Consider the following 24,422-nt stretch of genomic DNA (forward strand, 5'->3'; position numbering starts at 1 on the left):
CAATTATTTCAAATGGAACAAAAATTGCTCATTAGCATATCATAGAAAAAGGCATTTTTTACAAATAATTTGGTACCACACTAGGCATTTCGAGTCAAATTGTCGTTACATTTATGGCCATGACACTCTAAATTGAAATTTAGAATGCTATTTTTTTTAATTGAAAATGTTAAAAGTTGACATATATGATATCTCATTTCAATAAAATCGAGTAAAAAATACCGAAGGTATCATTCAAAATTAAAAAATGAAAGGTTGTAGTCATTTCCGGTCAAACAAGCAGTGGTCGAAAACAATTGAATATGTCAATGAATCCCAATTTATGTCATATGGTAACATACCAAACATTTATTAAAAAAAGTTATGGGAGTAAACTACTTTTGAGGAACACCCGGTAAATTCATCTGATATATCTATATTCGTTATTAATCTCATAATAAATATTCTATTATACTTTAAATAAACTATCTTTGACTTATCAAATAAATGTCTTCTTTTTACACATTTTGGAGAAATACAACAAAGTTGACATATGATGTCATTCTATTCAGAATGTCATTTTCTATAAAATCGAGTAAAAAATACCGAAGTTGTCATTCAAAAATGAAAGGTTGTAGTCATTTCTGGTCAAACAGGAAGTGATCGAAAATAATTGAATACGTAAATCAATCCCAATTTATGTCATATGGTAACATACCAAACCTGGTTTTTTTTTATTTAAAAAAAAGTTATAGGAGTAAACTACTTTTGAGGAAGACCCGGTAAATTTATCTGATATATCTATGTTCGTTATTAATCTGATAATAAACATTACTATACTTTAAATAAACTATTTTTAATTTATCAAATAAATGTCTTCTTTTTTTTACGAATTTTTTCGATTTTTTTTGAAATCATATTTTTCATTTTCATTTCATCACCCTGTATTCCGATGGTCAGTACCACAAACGACACTACTATGCCGATCTCAAACTCGTCTGTTATCTACGGAGAACAACGGTAGATCCACTCGATCAGGTCGGTACTATAGATAGTAGTACTTTTTTAAAGTAGAATAAAATGCCATATCGACACGACAGAAAATCCTGTTCAACAGAGAACGAGTTCGCAGAAAAGTCTGTTGCATTATCAAGTTGCGAGATATATTTTATCTGTTCTATGGTCCTCTGTCCTCCTAACCTATTTAATCTGTGATATTCGATTGGCAATTTTATGAATGACATGGCCTAGCTACGTCGAAACACCGGTTCCCGATATATCACCGAAGTTAAGCGACGTTACACGATGTGAATGGATGGACGGGTCTGGAAACTCTATCGTGCTCTTGTTCCATGGCAAGATTGTAATATCTATTGAGAGATACTTCTTATGAGATCGGATAACTTGCGAGTAAAGGTCGATTTAGATACTCGATAAGTCGGTAGGTTATTGGCCGTGATATGGTCGAGGACCGCGGTTTAGATTCCGTAAACAAAGTAGACCCCGTCCATATTAGCCTTAGCAACAAAAAACATTTAAACATTAATTTGGACAATTTACAGAAGAGTTTATTTTACTGTTTGACCAGCTTAAGGATAATCTCAACTAGATGATTGAAATTATAAATACTTTCTTCAGTACCTTCTCTTATAAATTTGATTGTGTATTACTAAAATATATTATTAGGCGTTTGCAGACAATGTGGAAAAGATTGGTCATTTATAGACATTTTTTTTTATGTACACTCCACTAATAATGAAGGAAAAAAATTTTATATCATAATTATGCAAACTCAGGCATAGGAAGAGGTAGACCAATTGCATGGGCCTCCTCGATGACCTGACCTATCCATTTTACATTTTTTATACGGTATGGTTAATAACAAGGTTTACAAAAGATCTTATGAATTAAGAGAAGCACTCGAAGAGGCGGTGCGGGAGAAGTTTATTAAAGTCGACCGGCCGTTGTGGAAAAAGTTTGTAATTCAGTTTTAAAAAGATGCATTTTATGTACTCAAAACAATGGCGGTTTTGTTGAACATTTGCTAAAATAACTTAAAGTGTATGTAGTTATATTAGTTTTTTAAGGTTTTAGTTTGTGCACAGACTAACCTAAGTTTGTGTAATGTAAATTGTAAAGAATCGTTTAATAAAATAGTGTGTCTTTTTATAAGTTATAAATCATAACAATACGAATACCATGCCAACTAAGTGAAATTAGTCAAGAAAGATAAGAATTGGCTAAAACTGAAAACCACTTGAAAAAAACATATTATAGCTTATATCGCTAAAAAGCTTAAAAAATGGCGCTTTTTATGAAGTCATGGCCAACTATGGTTTCCATTTTAAAAAACATTAGGTTTGTGTCATACGTCAAAAATGACAGGCCTTAGAAAAAATTGGAGAACGCAAACTCATTAGAGATGTGATTACATATCTACAACTTTTATCTGAAAAGTTTTTGTCTAAAATAGATTATAACGGAATTAGGGACAATTTTTAAAATGGCCGATATTTGTTTTTTTTCGAAATAGCTAGTAAGCCATGAACTTTTTCAAAAATCTGAAAGGCGTATATTTATGACCCCACAAAACTGCAATTCTTTCCCCATTTAACCAACTCTCTATCTCCAGTAGTTTCCGAGATACTCATAGAGAATATCGTAGGAAACTCACCCTGTATATACAATAAAAAATGCCATAAAAGTCTTGCATGCCTTTGGACTTGCGTAGACTTGCACCGTTTAGTCTTGGTCTTGGTCTTGGTACTACAAATTTGACTCTAGCCTTGATATCGGTCTTAATTTCGTTTTTTCTGCCAGACTTAGAACAAGACCGATAACACCAACCAAGCGACCAGTCTCACTCATCAGCAATAGGATTCTGACTTAAAATTACTAATATTATTTCTCAGGATCGTTTAACATTGTTTAGAAATAAACAGGAGTAATAAGTAACATAAGATTAATTTAACCAAACCGATTACTAACTGGCTGTTAAATGTTTCTTATAGAAATATATTTTTGAAAGACCCTATATAAGTCTAAAACAAATTATATCCTACATATTGATATTCTTTTTTATAAGAAATTTCACTTCCAATAAATTAGTAAAGCAAGAAATGTAAATGAGACTAAATTACTATCTTACTAATTTTATATTTGATTTGTAGGCTTTTCTGGGCGGTTTAACCTAGTTTTTTCAGCTTTAGACACATTAATAATTTCATTCTTAAGCCATTTTTTGCAAGGAAGAATCGCAAGAACTAAAACGTATATAAAAAAAATAAAGCAATCTAAATTACTCTAAATATGTTATATACTTTATTTATCTTTCACTATTTGTCGTTCAAAGTTATACACCTATCTGCATGCAGAAACTGAGCATTGGTTGAAAAAGCATTAATTAAGTTTACGATGATTTTTTACTTCTCGAATTAACGCAAAGATTTATTTAAGTGCTATCTTTCATATAATTTTGCAACTTTAATCAATTCAGTGCATTTTGTTAAGTGATAGTGTTCATATACCTACTAATCTTTAAAAACAAGTTTAAAATTCAGCTTCTTCCAGACACAGTAACTCTTTATCAACAAATTACAATAACATCTCTGGGTCGACATATTTAGAAAGCATCAATATATTCAATCTCGTTCATTAATTTCTCCCATTCCCTTGCACTTCTTTCATCATCATCACCATAATTGTTCTCAGCTTATTCAACCATTTCCAATTATGGTGTAGCCTCTTTCACATAATATTTAGATACTCTTTTTGTAGTTGGACCTATTGTTATCTATTGTTTGCCACTATTGTGTACTAACCCAGCCCAAGTTATCACTGCTAATTTCCTAATATCATGGTCGCATTCTCAGGTAACATATACGGAGAATACATAATGAGAAGGTCGCTAGAAACATGGGAAGGAGGCATTTCAATAAATGGCCAAAATAAAAATAAATAATCTACGCTTTGCAGATGATACAGCACTACTCGCTAGCAGTCAAGAAAACTTAATCAATTTAGTAAATAGGGTGGAAAACGAAAGCAATCGGCTCGGTCTGGAACTAAATACGCAAAAAAACAAAAGCATGATAGTTGATAGGCAACATAACAACCATCCAAATATAAGTCATATCGACCGCTTTGAAGTCGTTAAGTCATACGTATACCCGGGATCACTATTGACAAATACAGGCACATCGGAAGAAGAGGTGAAGCGTAGGTGCAACATGGCAAAGGTAGCTGTTAGGAGACTGACCAAGATCTGGAAAGACCGCCAGATTTCAAGAGCCACCAAAAACCGGCTAGTCAACTGTTTGGTACTCCCAATATTGACGTATGGCTGCGAATCGTGGACTCTCAGGCAGGCGGAACGTAAGAAGATCGATGCTACCGAGATGTATTGTTATAGACGTATGCTCCGTATCCCATGGACTGAACGCCGTACAAACGTTTCCATTATAAATGAACTTAATATTACTAACAGGCTTTCCTGTAAAATCCGACTAAAACAACTAAAATATTTTGGACATATAATGAGGAAAAGTCCGGACAATATGGAAAGACTCATAATTCAAGGCAAGGTGGAGGGACGTAGACCACGTGGCCGCTCTCCAACTCGATGGATAGACCAGATCACGACTAACTGTAGCAAGCCAATGCACGATGTCATCGAGATGACAAAAGACAGAGGCGCATGGAGAAAAATCATCCATGATGTTACGCTGACCACTACACTCCCTAATGGGGGTCAAGACTGAAGAGAGAGATCTCAGGTTTGGTCTTCCTCTAGGTCTCTTCATTTCTCGTGTAATATTTCATGCTGTAATTTTTGTGGTTCATCTGTTTTCCGTCCTTCTTGCCAGGTGTCCTGCCCATTGCCACTTGAGGAATTTGATTCTGTGGATGACATCTATTACTTGGGTCTTTTGTCGTATCCACCCTATTCTTTTACGGCCTTTCTTGGTTATTCCCAGCATATTTCGTTCCATTGAGCGTTGTGTGACCTGCAGTTTCCTAATAATGTCCGTTTTAAGAGTTCAAGCACAGATAGAATGTAGAATGTTTAGGAGGGGAGTTAATCACCGCGACCTTATAGATCTATTGTGTGTTCCCTTTTCTTGAGTTATACCGAGTTATAACTCAACATACAGTCTCAGGGCTTTAACAAAAGCCAGTATCTGAGATGGCTCCACAGAGGCCAGCTCTTCATCCTCGACATCAACCGTACCAAAGTTCATGGCATGAATGATCGTGGTCTCGGCGCACTCAGTGATAAGGTGTTCTGGTGTTTCCCCATTTTCCCCACAGAATCTGCATTCGCCGTTGATTCTCAGCTTCAGCCTACTAAATGTTCGTTGAGGAGACAGTGTCCTGTTAGAAACCCCGTGACAATTCGTCGATTGTTTTTACTTAAATCAAGGAAAATCTTTGATTTTTCTCGGTCGTAATGGTCATGACTGGTAATACACATTGGTCGAATTTTTTCTTCTTTAGATAAATTTGCAAAAAATGGGATGCACTGTCTTATTTACCCGTTATTGGAATTTTCAGTAACATTGGATTATACGAGTACACTCAATTATCGTACATATTTTTGAAGAAATCTAAAGTTTTTAAAAAACATAAATAACATAACTACAAAAAACAATGTCATACGTTTAGAAAAGTATTTACACTAATTAAAATACTTAATTTGTAATTATAAATCATCCTTACTGAAGTCAGAATCGTCAGAATTTCTAACTGAAATTAGCAAATATTCTATTGTCTCCTGCAAGAGATTGTCAAGATCCCACATTTTTTGCTCCTCTTCTATGACGTGATTTATGGTATTTGTCAAATTTTCGGCAGATTTTTGTGTTATCGACATATTTATTAAGTTCTCGCACATCTTTTAACTTAAACGTTGTGTTATTCTGAACTACAAATCCTTTCATTTGTGCCCATTGATATCAGTTCTATGGAATTTAATTTTCACTCCGTTTTCAAATGAAATATTCTTTTGAGACAACCAACCTAAAATGTCCCCTTTTCTCCAATCTCAAACGATAACTGGCATTGTTCATAACAATGACAGAGTTTTCCAGAAGTAATTTTATCATTTCGGAAAAGTAATCTTAAAAAACATCAGCCGTCATTTCTTCATAATAATCCTTGGTCGATTTATATTCAAATTGCTGTAGTCTATTCTGAACGAATTTATTATCTCCCCCAGTATATGTTATAAGTAGCCTGCGTCCTTTTCCGGAAGGGATTTTCAAACCAGTCGATAATTCTTCTAAAAGCGCTTTACGAGAACTCCCAATGCTATTGTCTTGCCAGATTTTATTAACAGAATATTCTTCATTCATCCATGTATCGTCTAGGTAGAAGAGTAGAAGATAGATTTTCCTTCCCTGCGATATTTACACATGTTTTCTTTGGTCTTAAAATAATACACTCAGATGCAAAAAAACGCAATGGAGAAATTTTTGGTCAAATTTAAAATGTTATATTTTTTTTTATTTTTAGCCCTATTTTCATGATTTTTTTAGCAAGTTGTATATTTAATTATATCACCTTTTATTCGTAAACTCAGTTTTTTATAGACTTTAGTATTTGGCATATTATACAGGGTTAATAGAGGGGTTGTTCTTTTACCCTAGCTTTAAAACACCCTGTGCAATAATTTCCTGTGTAAATGTTCCTAAAATATAATTTTACGATCAGAACCATGTCTCCACAGCATTTTGTTTTTTGGATCATGTCAATACATGCCTTGGTTAATTTTTAAGAGCGAAATGAGCTTGCCACCAACAATTTGCAAATTTTTCATTTATCATTTCTTTTTTGAAGTTATTTTTCAATGTGACAAGGCGGCTTTGGTGATTATTATGAACTATATACTACTATAAACTGCCCATCATGTTTGACAGATGTTGGCAAATGCTTGGCAGGAGGGTAAGAGGTCGTGAAGCGGTACCAGCTTCATTAAATGAACTTTGCTTGGTCCTTAAAGAAAAATGGGAAATCATACGCAATATGATATATGCAGCCTTAGAGGTATGTAGTTTGTAAACGAACTAGTTCCAATGAACTATTCCGACCCCGGAATGAAAGGGACTAGTTCCTGGTTTCTCAAAGAACTAGTTCCTAGACGGCGACGGATCGGTCAGCGCGCGTAGCCCGATGGTAGGCAGGAGTGGGGAGTGCCAGCCGTACGTTATCGAACCCGGACCTAGAGGAACTAAATAAAAGACTAGTTTACGTACGTACGGATCGAGCCAGCGCGATCGATGCTAGGCAGGAGTGGGGTGTGCCAGCCGTATGTTATCGGATCCGGACCTAAAGGAACTAGAGGAACTAAATAAAAGACTAGTTTACGTATGGATCAGCCAGCGCGATTGATGCTAGGCAGACGTGTTACTTTAGGCGATTTACCCTAGTATCCTACAGGCAGAAATCTACGCTATCGAGAGATGCGTACAACTTATCTTAAATAGGAACTATCGGAAACAAGAAATAGCCATCTTATCTGATAGTCAAGCAGCGTTAAAGGCGATCAACTCAGTATCAATCAATTCGAAATTGGTCAAAGAATGCATAGAGAAGCTGAATAAATTAGGCAAAGAAAACAAAGTCCTCCTACACTGGGTGTCTGCTCACCAAGGGATAGAAGGCAATGAAAAAGCAAATAATCTAGCTAGGAAAGGGCAGACACTCCACTAACTGGACCAGAACCGTTCTGCTTTCCAAGTGGTAACCAACTCAAGGCGGAACTCAAGAACTTGGGAGATTCCATCCGCAACCTGGAATGGAAATCTTGCAATGGTCTAAGACACTCGAAGAAGTTTCTGAGGGCTTATGATCAAGAAAAATCACAGATCTTCCTGGGTCTGAGTAAGAACAATCTTCGGATTGTCACGGGGTTTTAACAGGACACTGTCTCCTCAATGAACACCTCAGTAGATTGAAACTAAGAAGAAACGGCGAATGCAGATTCTGTGGGGAAGATGGTGAAACACCAGTACACCTCATCACTGAGTGCGCCGAGACGACAACCATTCGTGCCATGAATTTTGGTACGACTGATATTGGAGATGGAGAACTACCCTCTATAAAACCGTCCCAGATACTGGCTTTTGTCAAAGCCCTGGGACTGTATGATGAGTTATGATTCAAGAAAGGGGGACACAATGGATCTGTAAGTTCGAAGTGATTAACCCCCCTCCCACTCATTCTAAATTCTAAAATTCTAAAAATTCTAGGCAGACGTGGGGAGTGCCAGCCGTATGTTATCGGATCCGGACATAGAGGAACTAATTAAAAGACTAGTTCACGGGAATCTATTCAGTCGGCAGATCCGAGATATAATACAAGGTGACGACGATGGCCACGGCCGGCGTAATTACCACAGAAAATTGTCGTGGATACTGTTTTTTTATTATTAGTTTGTTTTTTAAATATTTTATGGGAATGTTTCACTTTAGGTCTAAAATTAAGAAATATCTTATAAAACGAAGTAGATATTCTGAATTTTTAGACATAAACAAAAAGCTTGAAGTGAGGGAAAATGCAATTTTTCGTAAAATATTTGTAATATTTGCTCTAATTGATTTGTGTTATAGTTTTTTAAACTCTGATTTGAGTTTCTTTTTTATTTTTTTTATCTGCAATAAAACTTACTTATATGTTTTTAACATACACATTTACAGGTCTCGTTATATCTCCGTACATTATGAAAATTATACAGATCATACTGTGGATAGTTCTGACTGACAACGAAACGCATTAGCAAGCAAGGGGGATGTCAATGTTAGTCGAAAACTATTGTGAACTAAAGACCTAGTTCAAGGAACAATTCCTCTCGATGAACTAGAACTAAGGAACTAGTTCCTCCCAAGGAACTAGAATTCCCACCTCTATGCAGCCCCAATGACAGTATAAACGGACGTATACAGGCAGTTATAGCAGATAGGGGAGGCAATACAAAGTATTAGGGTATTTTTACATTTTTTTTTCTGTTTGTATGCTTCAATATTCTAGTTGTTTTCTTTAATATCGTTAGTTCTCTTATCGTTAATAATGTCTATTAAAATCCAGGGCCGCAGGGAACTATACTGGGTCCGTTATTGTTTAGCATTTACACTGCAAAAATTGCATCACGATTGGGGCATTGTGCGTCATATTTATATGCGGATGATACTCAGCTCAGCTTCTCATTTTTCTCAAGCGATGTTGACAGGGCTAATAAATAATTAATTAAGAAATTTCCAGTTTGGTTGAGATATCCTATAAACATGATTTAGTTATAAATCCCAGTAAATCTTTCGTCATGGTCTTTCGTCTGCCTTTCGCGAGGCAGTTGAGAGCTCATTGAAAATTAAAATTAATGGCGTCGAAATTACATCTGTACGCACTGCTAGAAATTTGGGAGTGGAGTTTGATGTCGAGTTGAGATTTAAGAAGTATGTGACAAGGGTTCTTCGGAAGGCTTACTTGAATTTGAAAATGCTTTACTCTCATCGTCATGTACTGAATAAGTCACTTAAGAGGAAACTCACCGATGCGTTAGTCCTCAGTCATTTTAACTACTGCGATGTTCTTTACGGGCCTTATCTGGATGCTGCTGATGCTGCTAAGATTCAGCGTGTACAGTACGTTTATTCGTTCTGTAGCTACGGAGTATCCGTGAGAGGGGAAACGATATTCTCTCGATGTTTTTCGTAAAAAATTACACGATGCGTCCCATCAATAAAAATTCGACAAATTTGCAAGTAGCCAATAAAATGAGTGGGCGGAGCGATTTGCGGTGACGTACCCGTCAAGTCGACGTATAAAATATATTGTTGTTTATTTAAATGTTTTTTGTCCGCATTCCTTTCATAGACACAGATCCAGCAGACGTACTGTACAGAAGCAATGTCTGCGATTTATATACGGAATTCGTAAATTCGATCGCATATCATACAAACTTCATGAGGCTCGCTGGTTGAATATGGAAACTAGACGAAAATATCACGCGCTAACTTTATATCATTCTATAATCAATTACAAGTGTCCACACCTTATTTATACGAAAAGGTTCAGTTTCGAACAGATGTTCATAATTTGAATTTGCAACATAAAGGGCTCATCTCCCCACCTTATCATAAAACAGCATTATTCCAAAGATCCTTTACGTACAATATCTATAAACTGTATAATGGCATCGATAAATGTTTTAGAGACCTGTCAGTTCATAGTTTTAAATCGCATTTAAAATGACACCTTCTAGATCAACAATGTTAAATTATACTTGAGCAGCGTTTCTTTCCTTTAAGTGTTGTTTTTTTTCCTTTTTTAATTTTTTATTTGTTAAGCAAACCCAGTATTTGTTTTTTATATTTTCTTTTTTTTATATTATTGCTATTTACATGTTAATGCATTAAACAAGGCTGGAACTTGATCAGTTATGCTGTATTTCCAGTGTTTTATAATTCTGTTGTTTGTATCTAATCTATGTACACAAATTACAATAAATTTTCTTATCATTATCATTATTAAAATCCAGATTTTATCGTTAGTTTAACGTTTTTTTTTAATTTAGTATAGAGTATCCAATGCAGTGTAATATGACGTTACGACAATAGTCACCAAAACCATCTCGTCATATTAAAAAATTACATCAAAAAGTAATAATTAAAAAAATTGCAAATTGATCGTAATCAGCTCATTTCGCTCTTAAAAATTAACCAAAGCATGTATTGACATGAATCAAAAAACTAAATGCTCAGGTGTCATGGTTCTGCCCGTAAAATTATATTTTAGGAAAATTTACAGACGAAATTATTACACAGGGTGTTTTAAAGTTATTGTAAAAAACAACCCCTTGATTAACCCTGTATAATATGTCAGATACTAAAGTTTATAAAAAGCTGAGTATACGAATTAAAGTTGATATAATTATATACAGCTTGTTAAAAAATTCATGAAGATAGAGTTAAAAATAACAAACATGTAACACTTTAAATTTGACAAAAAATTTCTCCCTTCATTTTTTTGCATCTGAGTATATAGTGAACCTTAAAATGAAATGAGGCTTAATTTATATAAAATTATGCATGAGTAAAAAATGTAAAAAAAAAATAATTATACATTTTCCGAGATAGATTAAATACAGAGAAAGAATAATCTTATTTTAGAGTTTTTATAGAAGATAATTAAAATAACTGGCACGTTTTACAAATAATGTGCACCTCTATCGTACGCATCAATAAATAAAAGCTACTATTACTTATTCATTCAATTGACACCTCAAAATGTTGCCTGCCTATTAAATACCATATAACTGTTTGTTTATATCGTTTAATTGTATGTTATGGTGTGTTATTACGACAAGTAGGTATGTGAGAATTTATATTAATTACCGTAATTTCGTTGCAGGATTTATTTCAATTATTCGTGAAGCAATGAGACTCTACTTCCTGGTGTTTTTCAGTCTGCTACTTCAAAGGGTAAGTAATCAGATAACTGCCTATTATAAGAAAAGAAATATGTTTAAATAATTTATTTCATTAATTTCATTAATTGAAAAATGTATAATTAAAATGCTTTAATTTTATAATGAGGCAGTTTAATTGGTAAAACTACAAGTTAAACCATGTAATATTGAAATTACTCAATATTTATATGACTGAAATTTTTAGAATTTTTTGAAGTGTAGTATTATCATTTCTTTCACTCTTCTCTTGCTTTATTCTTATTTCTCTTGCTTTTTGAACTTCTTTAACTTCAGCTTTCATTCAAATGTGTGAAAATTAAAATGAAAATGACAAGTCAAAATATTGCGAATTTTGACATGTTTATGCAGTTATGTGGTAATGACAACATAACTACAGACATGTAATGTTAACATTACCGATTTTAAAAGTCTGTCATTATCTGCATTACTTCTTTTCATTTTCCTTATTTGTATTTTCTCATTTTTCTGGCTTTTGCTGTATTTGTAGCTTTTTTAAGTACTGGTGGAATACCTGGAAGAAAGGTACTGGTGGAAGGTACTTGGAAACATCCCAGATCAGGCCACTGGCGTCAATTGGACCACGTAATTTTTCGAAGGACGCATCTAAACGATGTCAGACTCACAAAAGCCAAAATAGATGCCGAATGCGGCACTGACCATCGACTTTTAATTTCAAAAATAAAAAACCAGTTAAAACCCGAATATCCACACAGTAAAAAGCAAAATATGACCAGATTGAACGTACGGGGTCTAGAAAACAACAATACCGCCGACGCCCTCCGAGAAGCCATCAAAGATTATCTTCTACCGATTACTTCAATCTCAATCTTAGAAGCTGAACAAGGCTGGACACAATTAAAGGATGCGATTCACAAAACCAGCGAAGCAGTACTGGGAAAGTCAAACAAAAAGAAACAACGAGACTGGTTTAACGAAAAACAGGCTCTATTGAAACAAAAGCATAGAGCACATCAAGCAGTCACTGCAATCCATGGCTGGTAGACAACTTTAAAGCAGCCAACAACACGCTTCGAAGAGAACTGCGCCGACTAAAGGATAACTGGTGGTCACAAAAAGCAAATCAGATTCAAGAGTACGCCACGCATCACGATTATCGTAAATTCTTCGAAGCTGTAAAAGAAGTATATGGTCCAACCAAAAAGGTAAGCTGCCCAATCATGGGCACAAAATGGCGAACTTCTAAAAGAGGAAGAACAAATCAGAATTCGCTGGAAAGAACATCACAGTCATATCCTTAACCAAGATAACAACCCCAATATGGAAGCACTAAACACAATACCTCAGTATAACAGCTTAAAAACCACAAATTAGCAGTGGGCAAGTAAAGAACTTATTGGTCATCTTAAGGTTCTCTTCGATGTAAAAACTGTAGGAGAGAGGATTGGGCATTAGATACAGGAACAACGGCGGTCTGTTCAACATAAAAAGACTCAGGACAAAAACACGTACAAAATTTATCACAGAACTTCAATACGCAGATGATTGCGCTCTAGTTGCAAACACGTTACAACAATTACAAGAAATGTTGAACACATATACCTAGGCATACGAGGCTTTGGGCCAGGCATTTAGACAACTTTTAAGAATCCGGTGGTTCCATCATGTCTTAAACGTATTGGTCCTTGAAAAAGCTAACTGCGAGAGTATTGAAGTCATGGTTACAAAATCCCGCTTAAGATGGGCTGGTCACGTATGCAGAATGCAAGAAAACCGCATACCAAAATCTCTGCTTTACGGTGAACTTGTAGACGGTAAAAAGAGGACAACTCAAAAGGTACAAGGATATTTTCCACGAAATCTTAAAGGGTATTAACATGCAAAATGAGTGGGAAGAAGCAGTTCACAATATAACATAACGGAGAATAATTGTAAACTTAGTTAACAGCTACAACCAAAAAGTAAAGGGGCAACAAAGCAATGAGATTTTTGAATGTCCGGTTTTTTTGAGTGCGGTAGGCAAATAACATCACGTATCGGTCTTTTCAGTCACAGAAAAGCTCATGAAAGAAAACGCCTGGCGTGACCATCTTCTGATGCGTGTCGAATACTCGTCAGCGAGTAATGGCTGTATGCTTGTATGTACATTATGGTGGAATACCTGTGTTGAAACTTGGTTGAAACAGTCTTCGTTATTATCACTTTCTAAGTCCCACCCCTCTAATTTTTTTTTTCTCAGATTACAGAAGATTAGATATTTTAATTTTTTAAAATTAAAACACTTTTTATATAAATTGAAATATTCCAAGCACCGCTATACCGGGTGCGTCTCAAAAATGGCTCACCCTTACGATTTTTTATTTTTCATACATATAAAAAACGAAATTAGGTATGTTAGTACATGACATAAATTAGGATTGATAGACGTTTCAATTGTTTTCGGTCACTTTCTGTTTCACCGGAAATGACTACCTACTGAAAATTTTAAGGTTTTCGTATTATTGCCAATCAATATAGAATAGAATAGAATAGAATAATTTATTGATGTCAATACCATACAAATAGTGGCGTACATAAGTCAAAATATAAAATAAAATACATATATAAAACACAATTAACTTAAAAATTAACACAAAAGACATAAAGTTAAGACCATCATATTAGATGGGTACACAATGACAATTATATACTCTAGTTAATACATTGTAATATAAACATAGGGTGGGAGTTTCCAGTTCCCACATTCTGTTGTAGAAGGAATTTCCATTAAGCGAGATTAATATGTATATCACTTGAAAGAAACTCCCTCGAGTCATACAGTGGATTTTCAAGTAACCAGCCACGAACCCTGCCCTTAAACACCCTATCGGACAATAGTTTATACCCATCCGGAAGTTGTAAAACTTGTAAAACTTCACACCCCAGTATCTAGGTCCATCTCGAGACCTTTCTAATCTATGTATAGGGATACTGAGGTGCTCCGCCCTACGAGTGTCATGAGAACCGTGCTGAGCATTTGTGGGATATATTTCCGTATTGGTTTTAACATATAATAGATTTTCCAATATATAAAGATTTGGGAGAGTAAGTATATTTAACATTTTAAAGGTTTCCCTGCAATCATCCCTGTAGCCCAATCCTCCGACAACTCTCACAGCTCTCCTCTGAAGCGCGCAAACCCTGCGCCACTGAGGTGCGTGACCCCAAGCCAAAACAGCGTAGGACATCACAGAATGAAAAAGAGCAGTCCGCAATACGCAACAGAAAACAGTACCTGACAAATTACGCAGAACGAAGAGCGCGCTTCTTAGCTTCTTGCACAGTTGCTCAATATGAGCATTCCATCGCATTTCACTGTCCAACTGAACTCCTAAAAATGGAACAGATTCCCTGGAGAAGCGACAGTCCTCAGGCACACTCCTCAAAGAAAAAATTACACGGTTTGTTTTGGCCTCATTTAAAACTAGGTTATTTTTCCGGAACCAGTCAGCCGCCCTCGCTTGAGCGTCATCCGCGCCTCCCTCTAGGTCTTTTAGCTCTTTTCCTCTGACCGAGACCGCTGTATCATCTGCGAATAAAACGTAGTGGTCGTCACGTCGGATATGTGGTAAGTTGTTTATATAAATCAAAAAAAGTAAAGGGCCCAGTACTGAGCCTTGTGGGACACCATTTTTAAGAGGTCTTGGGTTCGACCACACACCATCAACGACCACTCTCTGTATTCTGTCCTCCATGTAGGATTTCAAAAGGGCAACACTACCCTCATAAATTTATAATAGTCGAGTTTTTAATGAGCAACTCGTGAGACACAATCGAAGGCTTTGCTTAAATCGCAAAATACCGCGCCAACATGTTCCCTACCCTCAAAGCCATCCAAGATGAATGACACGAGGTCCAGAACAGCCAGCACAGTGCTGCGTCCGGACCTGATAGGCGAACTGTTGGTCGTTCAGCAATAAATTCTCTTCAAGGAATAACGCCATTCTTGAGGCCATACATTTCTCAATGATTTTTGAAAACAGGAAGCAGTGAAATCGGACGATAATTAGATATATATTAGATATATAATATACCGGGTGCGGCTCAAAAAGTGGTTCACCCTGTAACTTTTTTACTTTTTCAGATAAATCAAATAAATTTATTTCCATCGGTAAAATAAACAATAATTTCTGGATATAACAGATATAAAAACAAAAGTTAAATAAACGAAAACGTATTCCTCTTATTAAAATAACAAAAAGATGATAAAAAACAACAGTTATGGTAAACGAAATAAAAGCATTATTCTTCAAAAGGTACAAAAAAATAATTATGTATATTATAATATTAATAATAGGAACAACAAGAAACATCTTAAAAATATACAACTTTTTCAAATATAAAACAAAAACATAAACTTCACATTTTCACAAGAATTTGCAAAAATATTAACATTTCGAGTCTATTATAAAATATAAAGCACGAAAATTCAAATCATAAAAAGATTAAAAAGATAGAGATTCTTATAACTTACAGTCAATTTGTAGGACCTTCGTTTTGTCTACGTTAGCGATGTAATCACAATAATATGTATAATCACAGTAATTATTATGTTCTTCATAAATGTAAAATGTATTAAATTATTTGTTTTCGTTTTGTACGCTAATAAAATAATAGTAATAACCAAACAAAATGCAAAATCAGGAATTCAACAGTTCGTTCAAGGCAAAAACGTTTTTCGTTTTATTTAGGTTAGGTTTGACGAGTGCGACTGCGCGATGATTTCTGACTCAACTGGCCAGCGCAAAAACAATAATTCGACTTCCTCAATCCTTTGAAAAGTCTTGCTTTTGTTAGTTTGTCTATGGTCCGGACCTGAAGCCGAACTGTTGGTCGTTCAACAATAAATTCTCTTCAAGGAATAACGCCATTCTTGAGGCCATACATTTCTCAATGATTTTTGAAAAAACAGGAAGCAGTGAAATCGGACGATAATTAGATATATATATTAGATATATAATGTACCGGGTGCGTCTCAAAAGTGGTTCACCCCTGTAACTTTTTTATTTTTTCAGATAAAAAAACGAGATTTGGTATGTTAGAATATGACATAAATTAGGATTGATTGACGTTTTCAATTGTTTTCGGTCACTTCCTGTTTCACCGGAAATTACTACAACTTTTGATTTTTAAATGGCGCCTCCCCCCCCCCCGTATATTTTAAATTTCAATCTAGAGTGCCATAGCTGTGTTAAAAACACTAATTTTTAATCAAGGAGCCATGTTTTTAGTGTCTTCTCCTGGCCGGTTAAAAGGTGCCCATATCGTATTTTTAATCATATCTCAATTTTCTCAAACGGATCGAGGATGGCTCGTTAGCATATTTGGAAAAAGCATTTTTTTACGAATAATTTGATACGACACACTTGGTATGTCAAGTCAAATTGTCGTTATGAACCGCATGTTACAATTTCAAATAAACCATATGCGAAAATGTCAAAAGTTGTCATATGATATGTCATTCTATTCAGAGTGTCATTTTCTATCGAATAAAGTAAAAAAATATCGATGGTGCCATTTAAAAAACAAAAGTTATAGTCATTTCCGGTGAAACCGGAAGTGACCGAAAACAATTGAAAACGTCAATCAATCCTAATTTATGTCATATACTAACGTACCAAATCTCGTTTTTTTATCTGAAAAAATAAAAAAGTTATAGGGGTGAGCCACTTTCGAGGCGCACCTGGTATATATATCCTATGACCTGTTATAAATTTGTATATTGTATGAACAAAAAAAAATCGTACGAATTCTAATTCATTGTAACTACAGCTTTAATTGATTTGGTTGAAGCCGGACGTGCAATATCTAATGAGGTATAAATCGGACACAAGTGTCCATCTAAAATCCACTTTGAAAGTATTTCATTGTAAAAAAACGAGTTTGTTCATCGGCAGACGGTAATCTCAACAGTGTCATTGTGTCACCGACTGAGAACCAGCGAGGCCGGACTGGTTTCGGTCGGCGTACAATAAAGCTGAAAAAAGAGGCAGAAAAGAGGAAGACGCAATAAAGAAGAAGAACGAGCGACGAAAGAAGAAAAAGAAGAAGAATTTAGTCCGTATCGCGGATGTTCTTCTTTTATAATTAATCTAGTTTTAATTCTTGTTAATGGAGGCGAGTGGGTTTTAAAAGTCGAGATTATGACCTGTTTTGTGGTGTTGCTTGGATATGGACAACTTTACAGCATTAAAGTAACCTCTATAGAGTTTTTTTTTAATTTTTATACTCAAAAATCCGAAAAAAATTCAAAAAAGTTTATCATATACAACTATTTTACAAATTTAAAGACAGTCGAAGTTGGCATTTATTATAATTTTTGACACTGATCACCATCAAAAAACGACACCTTAAAATTTCCAAGTAGTTTTTGAAGTTCAATATGTTTTATTCTACTGAGCCGATTTTGATGATAATTTTAGCAATGTGTAGCTAGATTATTTGACTTTTTACAATTTTCTAAAATTAAAAATTTAATTGCTCATCAGTCGTTTCGAGAAAAAATAAAATGCTGTTATTTTAGCGAAAGTTTGAAACACCCTGTGGAATTCTTCACTCAGAGTGAGGAATTTAAAAACAACTTTATCACCAAGGAGCATCTTTTCTCACTATTTTATTTTTTCATTTATCTCGATAGCTTTATTTTTTATTGGAGATATTCGTGCAATTTTAACATTAAAAGTATGCCTTTGCTTTTGGTTCTGGAGGGACTTTCTGGAAGTTTCTCCAGCAGTTTTGCTGTTTTGGATGGATAGGGTATCTAGATGTTAGTATACCGGGTGCGTCTCAAAAGTGACACACCCCTATAATTTTTTTATTTTTTTCAGTTAGAAAAACTAGATTTGGTATGTTAGTATATGACATAAATTAGGATTGATTGACGTATTCAACTGTTTTCGGTCACTTCCTGTTTCACCGTAAATTACTACAACTTCTGATTTTTAAATGGCACCCTCGGTATTTGTTTACTTTATTCGATAGAAAATAATACTTTGAATAGAATGGCATATCATATGTCGACTTTTGACATTTTCGCATAATTATGGTTTATTTGAAATTATAACTTGCGGTTCGTAACGAAAATTTGACTCGAAATACCAAGTGTGTGGTATCAAATCATTCGTAAAAAAATGCTTTTTCCAAATATGCTAATGAGCTACTCTCGTTCTAATTGAAAAAATTGAGATATGATTAAAAAACGATTTGCGCATTTTGTAACTGGCCAGGACAAGACACTAAAAACATTAGATGATCCAGTCTATTTTTCCAAGGCTCCTTGATTAAGAATTAATGTTTTTAACATAGCATGGCAGTCTAGATTGAAATTTAAAATACATTTTTTTATTAAGCGAGAATTTTAAAAGTTGACATGTAATAGTCATTTTCTATCGAATAAAGTAAACAAATACCGAGGGTGCCATTTAAAAATCAAAAGTTGTAGTCATTTCCCGGGAAACAGAGAGTGACCAAAAACAATTGAATACGTCAATCAGTCCTGATTTATGTCATATCCTAACGTACCAACTCTCGTTATTTTATCTGAAAAAATAAAAAAGTTATAGGGAGTAAGCCACTTTTGAGACTCACCCGGTATAGTGTTCGTAAATGCGTTTTTTATGTTGTCTTTTGATCATATACTTATTTTTTTATATTTACATTGTAATGTTTTCATTGGCATTGTAATTTATTTTATGTATATGTTGCATAAATTAATAAATTTGCTTTTGGTCCTCATCAACACACTGATGAAATATTGATTATTGTTTTTGTAATGTCACTGTCATAGAAAAGGCATATTACAAGTGTTTGTTGGCAGTTACACTAGCAAAATTGGTTTATATCTAATAGTTGATTTCTACCATGCTCAATTTAAGAAACAATAGCCGATGCAATTTCTGGACTTTGGTCTTGAGCCGTCTGGATACCAGATTGCTTTCAGCTTCATTTGGTATACCGATTCATATCAGTCTTACTTGCCTGATATAGTTATTTTAAATTTCTCGTTAAAGGTGTAGTTTGTGGCTGTCGAATATATCGTTATTTTCATTACATTATCTGCGTTTAGCTCCTTGATTAGCTTCCGATATTCAGCACTATATATGTCTGGCTTAAATGCTGCTAACTGTAAATTAACCTGTGCGTGACACAGGGCCGTATCTGGGGGGGTGTTTTGGAGGATTGATTTATAGTGATGTCGACCCCCCCCGAAATATGGGAGAAAATTTTAAAAGTAATAATCTTTGAGTGAGTAAGTAAGAACTCATCATAAAGTCTCAGGGAAGATGATAAATATCAGTATCTGAAAGAATTACGGAGGTGTACTTCTCCATCCCCAATATGAGGTGTTCTGGCGTTAAACGCCAACTTTTTCGACATACCTGCAATTGCCGTTGTATCTTAGCTCCAATCTAGTGAGGTGTTCGTTCAGGAGGTAGCGTCCTGTTAAAGAGCCCGTGACAAAGCGATAGTGAAGTTTGTATCCTTTATTACAAAGTTAATTTGTTCAGCTTTCAAGTGTCAAAAAGGCACGCAATGATAAGACCGAAGTTACGTTTTATAGGAAATAAATATTCAAGCAAACGTACCTTTTTAAGCGTTTTTTATTGAATTCGATAATTATTTTTCTGATATTATATGTACTTGATATGTACTATACGTCGATACTAGTTATGTACTTTTTGTCATCATTTAATACGTTTTTCGTAATTAATTAGTATGATACTACCCGATACACCATAGGCGTAGTGAAAACATATAATATCAAATAAATAAATATATACCTTCAAGCAGCAATGTTAAGTAAAATATGTGTGGGACAGCACTGTTTGGAAGAATGGTCACAGTTTTGGTCTTCAGGTGCTATTTGTCCTTGTATTCTTTAGTCATTGATGAATATACATTATACACTTCTTATCACTTTTCCACTTTGAAAGAGCAAATGTCATTTTCGATTTTATCTTATCAACATTCAAGTGAAAAATATACCTAAAACAGTAAAAATTTGACAAGGACAAGATTTTGAATATTATAAGTTGTTTTTGTATGGTTATTAACGTTGATTAACGTTTGTTGTTGTTCTGCTATTAGACAAAGGAAATCTTGGACCGATGACACTTTAGCAGGAAGAACTAGACTTGTAGCTAAAAATGGAAGCAGCTACCTTGCAGTCTACCAACCTAAAAAACGCCATCAGAAACGATAATCGTATGAGTTATAACCAGTGTATATTTCCAAATAGTATACATTTTATTAATGATCTAGCAGCAACTCTACCAGTGTAACAGCTACACCAGAAAGCGTCTTTTCAACCCCAATGCCGCAACCGCACATGCGGTATTTTCGGTGCGATCTCCGATCAGGGTTTCGCCGATTTCCTATGTGTGGATGAGGAAGTCGGAGTTCGGCGACTCGATCGGCGACGAGAACGAAACGCTCATTCTATGTTGTTGCTATCAGAACCCGCATGTGTGGATGGAAGGCGAAATCCGATCCACGAGCGTTTCGGTAGTTGACGAGCGCTTTAAGCCTATCCAATATCGACAAACGACCGAATTCACGGAGTTCGCTAAATGCCGCATGTGCGGTTGCGGCATAATACGATTGAAGAACTTTCTACATAACTCTACAGGTCAGGAGCGATTGACAGGACTTGCTCTATTAAGCGTACATAGAGAAATAAATATCGATATCGAAGAGGTAGTCAATCGTTTTTCCAGGGAAAAGACCAGTTTATCCTTTAAAATTAATAATTTTTACCTGTTACTTTTTTAAAATGTTATTTTCAATTAAGATTTGAGTGTAGCCCAAAGCGATTTTTTTATTATGCTTTTTTCCTAGCAGTTTTGTTTTCCTAGGAATTTTGGTCTAGATACGGCCCTGGCGTGACAGATCTGACTTCGCCTTGTATAAAAATGATTTATAGTGATGTCGAATGTATGGGAGAAGGGTTAATGATCTCTTTCTTGAGGTATAACTCATCATACAGTCTCAGGGATTTGATAAAAGCCAGTATCTGAGACGATTTTACGGAGGTTACTTCTCCATCCCCAATATGAGGTGTTCTGGCGTTTCCCAATTTTCCGACAGAACCTGCAATTTCCGTTGTCCAATCTAGTGAGGTGTTCGTTCAGGAGGTAGCGTCCGTTCACGTGTTCCTCGACCTCTTGCGAATCCTGCTTGCTCTGGAGGGATTTGTGGTTGAATATACGGTTTTAACCTTTCGTTAATTATATGAAGAAGAATCTTACTGGCATGTGAAATTAGCGCAATGGTACGAAAGTTGTCGCATTTGGCTGGAGATCTCTTTTTGTGGATGGTTATTATGGAACAATCGGTCAAATCTGATGGCCATTGGTGAGTATGCCATATCATATTACATAACTTGTGCAAGATGTCCACGCCAAAATCTCCCGACGCTTGGAGCATTTCGGCCGTGATGTGATCTGGTCCCGGGGCTTTATGATGTTTTAGGTTTTTTATTGCTGCTTCAATTTCCGATCCCAGTATGTCTGGTTCTTCATTAATTATATCACTGTGGAAAGAGCAACTAGGCTGAGGATCTTTTTCTTTATATACAAGATCGAAAAAGATTCGAATAGTGACCAGTTAGTTTTGGAAAGTACTGACGAAGATGAACCACCACCCAAAAGCTGCTTTTATAACGGACCACCAAGGAATAATCCGCAGTATGTTCGCCATCTCGTTCACTATTTCGTTAATTTCGGTTTTAAGTTGTCCTCGATCGTCTTCTATTGCCCATGTTTTTGGCTTGAATTCTCTTGTGAGGTACTTTATCTTTTTAAATAGGTCCCCTGGTTGATTTGTGAAAGCGTGAGATTCTATTTCCTGGCATATTTTTTCATAGTAGTTATTCTTGTCGATGGTGCAACTGTGTTTGATCTCTGTATTTATTTTTCTATATTTATCTTTTTCATCTTGTGTTTTTATACCACTTTGCACTAATGGTCGTCTTTGTTCAATTTTTAGCAATGTGCTGTCAGAAATTCAATGTTTGTTTTTTTGTCTTTTGTTTAGTTGTCGAGAAGTGGCATTACTCAGACAATTTTTAAAGTCTATCCAAATCTGTTGGGGTTGGGTGTTCTCGTTAATGTTCCACGATGTTTTCAGTAGTTCTTGTTGGAAATGTGTTACGTCGGGGATCTCCATCTGATTTAGAATTCTTGGTTTTCTTACAAATTTTTTAACTTTATACGAAATCTTTCGCTGCCAGTAACTTATGATCCGAGCCACATATTGCTCCGGGGTAAGTCCGTACTGTTCTAGACAGGGTTCTCCTATCTCCTCGAAGTTAGAGGAATATGCATCACTATCTAGTTGCGTACTCTGTCTCCTGGACTATTCCATGTAGCCATAGCCTTCCGGATATGATGTTAGAATGTTGTGTTCGCTATAGTTAGATTGTTTTCGATTGCAAAAGTCAAGTTAGCAGCGTTCACCCTGTTCATTTCTTACACCGATACCATGTTTACCAACAATAGTTTTAATATGTTCGTTATCAGTTGTATCTCCAATTTAGCATTGAAGTCGCCGATTTACTATGGTTAGCTCTTTTGTTCGGAATGTTTTGGAGAAGAACTTAGGTCATAAGTAGAAATGGTCGATCGACATCGCCCGAAGCAGCAATCGCAGCATACACCTGAACAATATTTATTAAGGTTTGGCCTGGCGTTTCACATTGTTAAAGGCCATGATTCTGTCGCTTATAGTTGGAGCTTTAAAGTCCAAAACATATTTCAGTAATGTAGTTCGACAATGACTGGCAATCACCTGTAATTTTGTTGATCGGCGCTTGAAAAGTAAACAGCGAAGTTATTAATACTAGTTTTGAAGAATCCTTGACCTATCCAATGTGTCTCCGATAATCCTGCAATATCGATTTTATATCTGGACAGTTCCTTTTCTATAATTGCTAGTTTCCCGGTATGAGTTTTAAGTCCAGGGTATTCCTCATTTGTATATATAATTTGTTGTTTGTAAGGCCAGTAGCTTCCTTATGTCCGCAAGAATCCTGACCTTTGATATTCTTGCGGCCTGTATAGCTCATTTACCACTACTTGACCGTTGTTTAAACTTAAATAACAATAATTTTACTTATCACAATTATTAACATTTCTAATTTTTTTCTTATAATTCTTTATTAATTGTAATATATTATACAGTTTTCCCGTTTTTCCCTAGGTCTGTGTTCGGACGGAAGAAGTTGAAGTAATCGAAGCAGTGCCCAGCGAAGACATAAACGACCACTCGAACAAGATCGAAAAAGATTCGAATAGTGACCAGTTAGCTTTGGAAAGTACCGACGAAGATGAACCACCACCCAAAAAGCTTGCTTATAACGGACCACCAAGGAATAATCCATTAAATCATCCACCCAGAGGTATTATCTTATTTTTTTAGAATAAGTTTTTTGAATGATTGATTTACTTATTCACAACTTACCATGTGTCAATAGGCTAAAATAAATAATCTATGTACTGATTGAAAAAGTTATTGATTATAATTAATGATGTTTTCTTTAGTGTAGAACTCTGTAACACTATTATACGAGTACATCTTTTGAAGCTGAAGGATTTTTACTGTAGTTCGTTGCACTTCTTTTCAAGACAATTATTAGAGTGTTTAGGTTACGTTTAATCGCAATGAAGAACATTATTTATATGTAATTATAGCTTAAAAATTGAATCCAATATAAATTTTATGTAAATATTATGAGAAAATTATGTGTTAAATGCATGATCAATTTGTAAATCGTTTAACACACTCTATTATTTGTCTAACAGAAATTTATGATGCACATGCAACAATGTATGGCATATATTACAGACATATTTCTTTATAAGCCTAGAATAAAAATAACAGCTAATGGTTTGAGCATACTTCGGCCTTAAACCTATTAACACTACCAATCTGAAGGAATATTACAGAGTTTGTAGGTACCCTA

At 35.1% G+C, this 24,422-nt stretch overlaps 1 protein-coding gene across 1 annotated transcript in view; it reads left to right on the forward strand.

Annotated features, from left to right (window-relative positions):
• The window catches only part of LOC115882816, a 51,066-nt gene that overhangs the window by 14,650 nt on the left and 11,994 nt on the right, over positions 1–24,422 (forward strand). Inside the window, exons 2-3 of the mRNA XM_030901063.1 lie at positions 11,386–11,456; positions 23,660–23,858. Of these exons, the coding sequence (XP_030756923.1) occupies positions 11,412–11,456; positions 23,660–23,858 (244 nt within the window). The 5' untranslated portion in view covers positions 11,386–11,411. The remainder of the gene's footprint in view (positions 1–11,385; positions 11,457–23,659; positions 23,859–24,422) is intronic.

This window comes from Sitophilus oryzae, unplaced genomic scaffold (genome assembly GCF_002938485.1).
Source record: "Sitophilus oryzae breed Bouriz unplaced genomic scaffold, Soryzae_2.0 scaffold_179_pilon_pilon, whole genome shotgun sequence".
NCBI lineage: Eukaryota > Metazoa > Arthropoda > Insecta > Coleoptera > Curculionidae > Sitophilus > Sitophilus oryzae.